We start from the raw sequence: 3,880 nt of genomic DNA, 5'->3' as shown, positions 1-3,880 counted from the left end.
GTAGATGCTTCTGTATACATCTCCAATCTCCTGTTGCTGTTGCTGTTGCTGCTGCTGCTGCTGCTGCTACAATAAACTACAGCAGCAGATGCAGCAGGAGCAGGAGCAGGAGCAGCAGCAGCAGCAGGTACTGCTGCTGCATGCATGCAGGAACTATTATTTCTTTATAAACTATTTGTCGATACACCGCAATGCTCAAAAGACTACCTCTAGTTGCAAGAAAACTAGCAGCAGCAGCAACAGCAGCAGCAGCAGCAGCAGCAGCTGCTGCTGCTGCTGCAATAGCCGCTGCAGCAAACAGTGGAGTTGATGGCTGCATGTATTCAATCTATGCAGCATAAGACCAACATAGTATACTAAGCATTGTCTGCTGCAGTTGCTGCTATTGCTGCAGTTGCTGCTATTGCTGCTATTGCTGCAGTTGCTGCTGCTGCTATTATTGTTTGTGCTGCAGCATCAGCAGCAATTAGAGCAGCAGCAGCAAAAAAATAATAATGCATGCGCAAGAACAGCAACCCTAGCAGTATAGCATATGACGACAACAACAGGAGCTACTACAGCAACAGCAGCAGCAACAGCAGCAACAGCAGCAACAGCAGCAGCAGCAGCAGCTAGATAATAGGAGTAAATTGTATATTATCAATAGAGAATCCCCTCATGCTGCTGCGAACTTTATCACCAAATGCAGCAGCATCTACCTTTAATGTTGCTGCTGCTTCTTGATTTAATGGATCATTAGGGTTAGGCTCCTGCAGCAGCAGCAGCAGCAACAGCAGCAGCAGCAGCAGCAGCAGCAGCAGCAGCAACAGCAGCAGCAGCAGTAGTAGTAGTAACAGCAACAGCAGCAGCAGCAACAGTTGCAACATTATTTAGAAAGAATCAGAGAAATGAGGGAGGGAATACTACAGCCATCCACCAACAGCAGCAGCAGCAGCAGCAGCAGCAGCAGCAGCAGCAGCAGCAGCAACAGCAGCAGCAGCAGCAGCAGCAGCAGCAGCAACCAACTAACAAGAAAAAGGTGCAGCAATCCATAGATAACAGAGGAGAGAGAGAGTACAGGTTTCCATCAACAACAACAACAACAACAGCAGCAGCAGCAGCAGCAGCAGCAGCAGGACTAACAAGAAAAAGGTGCAGCAATCCATATATAACAGAGGAGAGAGAGAGTACAGGTTTCCAATCTTCTCTGAGTATATTTAGACAAACATTTCCTTTTATATCTATATTTGGATGATATATCTGTATATACACCATAAACCCTAAACCCTAAACCCTAAACCCTAAACCCTAAACCCTAAACCCTAAACCCTAAACCCTAAAAAACCATAATATACCCTAATAAACACTAATAAACACTAATAAACACTAATAAACACTAATAAACACTAATAAACACTAATAAGCACTAATATACAATAATAAACACTAATAAACATTAATAAACACTAATAAACACTAATAAACAATAATATACACTAATATACATTTATATACAATAGTAAACCCTCGTAAACCCTCTTATATACCCATAAACCCTAATAAACCCTAATAAACCCAAATAAACCCTAATAAACCGTCATAAACCCTAATAAACCCTAATAAACCCTAATAAACCATCACAAACCCTAAACCCTAAACCCTAAACCCTAAACCCTTACTTTATCAGTACATTTAACTTTAGGTGGATCATGTGGATAATTATAAGGAAGACGAATAATAAAATGTATTCTTCCTCCTCGCCAATATCCTTCATCAGGTATAATTGTTAATAAAAATGTTTGTAGACTTGCTGCTGCTGCTGCTGCTGCTGCTGCTGCTGCTGCTGCTGCTGAATGCGATTCTTCTGATGTCTCTATTGATGCTGTTGCTGCTGCTGCTACTCTAGCTGCTGCAGCAACAGGTACTCCAGCAGCAGCAGCAGCAGCAGCAGCAGCAGCAGACTCTGATGGTATAGATACAAGAGAACAATTAGGTGGTAAATCTAAATCCTCTAAATCTTTCTGTAAACGTAAATCACTTGCTAGCATACGTGGTGCTGCTGCTGCTGCTGCTGCTGCTGCTCCTGCTCCTGCTGCTGCTCCTGTTGCTGCATTTGCTCCTTGTCCTCCTCCTCCTGCTGCTCCTCCTCCTCCTCCTGCTGCTGCATCTGATGATCCCTCCCCTGATGCAGCATTGTTCTTCTCCTCCATGGCCCTGCGACGACCAGAACCGTATAGCCGCAGCATTCTCCCTTTGCTGCTGCTGCTGCTGCTGCTGCTGCTGTTGTTGTTGTTGCTGTTACTGCTGCTGCAGTTTGGGATGGCTTGGGGGCAGGTCTTGCTGCTGCTGCTGCTGCTGCTGCTGCTGCTGCTGGGGACAGATGGAGAGCAGCTACCTACCAACACCACAACTATATCTATATGCTTATGCTACTGCTGCTATTGCTGCTACTAATTCTGCTGGTGTTGCTGCTGCTGCTGCTGCTGCTGCACTGATATAGCTGCAGCAGAGTATACACCTACACTAAGGAGGAATATAAAAGAAAATAGATAAACAATTAACAGATATATTTCTTTTCTTGTGTTATATTTGCTGCTGTTGGAGCAGCAGCAGCTGCTGCTGCTGGAGTTGTTGCTGCTGTTGGTGCTGCTCTAACTGGTTGCTTGCTGCTCGTGTTGCTGCTGCTGCTGCTAATATAGCTGCTGCAGCTGCTGCAGTAATTAAAAGAGTTATTTATTTGTGTATAAAATAGAAAATAATATATATATCTTATTTAACTTATTCATTTAACTCCTTTTGCTGCTGCATGCAGCAGTCGTCCTGCTGCAGCAGCAGCAGCAGCAGCAGCAGCAGCACTGGCTGTCTATACAGCCTGGGGGCCCCCTAAACTGCAGCAACTTATATTTTTCCTTTCTTTTTATATATTTAATTTATTTTTATTAATTAATTATTTAATTTGCTGCTAAATACACACAGAAGAATTCTTCTTCTTTGCTGCAGCAGCAAAATTTTTCTGCTCCCCCCTGTTGCTGCCGTCGAGACACTGCAGCAACACACTGTGCCCGAGGCAGCAGCAGCTACAAACTCTGCAGCAGCAGCAGCAGCAGCATAGCCAGCTACTCCTTCTTGCTTCAAGGAGCCCAGACTGCTGCAGTAGCAGCTGTGCAGCAGCAGCAGCAGCTGCTGCTGCTGCTGCTGCTGCTGCTGCTGCTGCATTTGACAAGACATAATACACATTGTCAGCAGTGAGGAGCAGCAGGAAGTTGTTGGGGCGATAGTTCCCTCCTGTTCTTTTGCTGCTGCTGCTGCTGCTATTGCAGCAGCAGCTGCTGCTGAAGTTGCTGCTGCTGTTGTTGTTGTTGCTGCTGCTTGTTTATAACAATGGCGGCACTTGTCTCTATAGGAAATCCTCATGGAGGATTTGTTGGTTGCTGCTGCATGCGACTATCCATACCATATGTACGCCTACTTAGAGACACCTCAAGCAGCAGCATCAGTAGCAGCAGCAGCAGCAGGAACAGTAGCAGCAACAGCAGCAGCAGCATGCAGCAGCAGCAGCACACTCGTCTCCGTCTCTTCTCAATCTACCTCACCCCTATTACATATATACATAATAATGACCTACCCCATCCTTATCCCCATTATATCCATCAGCAGCATCAGCAGCAGCAGCAGCAGCAGCAGCATCAGCAGCAGCAGCAGCAGCAGCAGCAGCAGCAGCAGCAATATTATATACTGCAGCAGCAACGTAAATATACACCACCTAGTCGTCGTAATTGGAGTAAACAAAATGAATTAATTTATACAAATAGATTTCTTATTAAAAATAATTATATAAATAAATATAATTTATCTACACAATGGTGGAAAGAAAATATATTTACACCTAGTATGTCTACTC

The 3,880-nt window shown here is 44.6% G+C and overlaps 1 protein-coding gene across 1 annotated transcript; it reads right to left on the bottom strand.

The window, feature by feature from the left end:
- Positions 1 to 611: 611 nt before the first annotated feature.
- Positions 612 to 2,225, bottom strand: EMWEY_00044350 (ubiquitin-conjugating enzyme e2, putative; the record flags this gene model as incomplete). Its single annotated transcript, XM_013479044.1, has 3 exons — positions 612 to 749; positions 1,123 to 1,239; positions 1,659 to 2,225. The coding sequence occupies 3 exons, from the start codon at positions 2,223 to 2,225 to the stop codon at positions 612 to 614; spliced, it is 822 nt and encodes a 273-aa protein (XP_013334498.1).
- Between the last annotated feature and the right edge of the window lie 1,655 nt (positions 2,226 to 3,880).

This window comes from Eimeria maxima, genomic scaffold (genome assembly GCF_000499605.1).
Source record: "Eimeria maxima Weybridge genomic scaffold, Emw_scaff850, whole genome shotgun sequence".
In the NCBI taxonomy this organism is placed as follows: domain Eukaryota; phylum Apicomplexa; class Conoidasida; order Eucoccidiorida; family Eimeriidae; genus Eimeria; species Eimeria maxima.
This window is presented reverse-complemented; position numbering and strand designations above follow the sequence as displayed.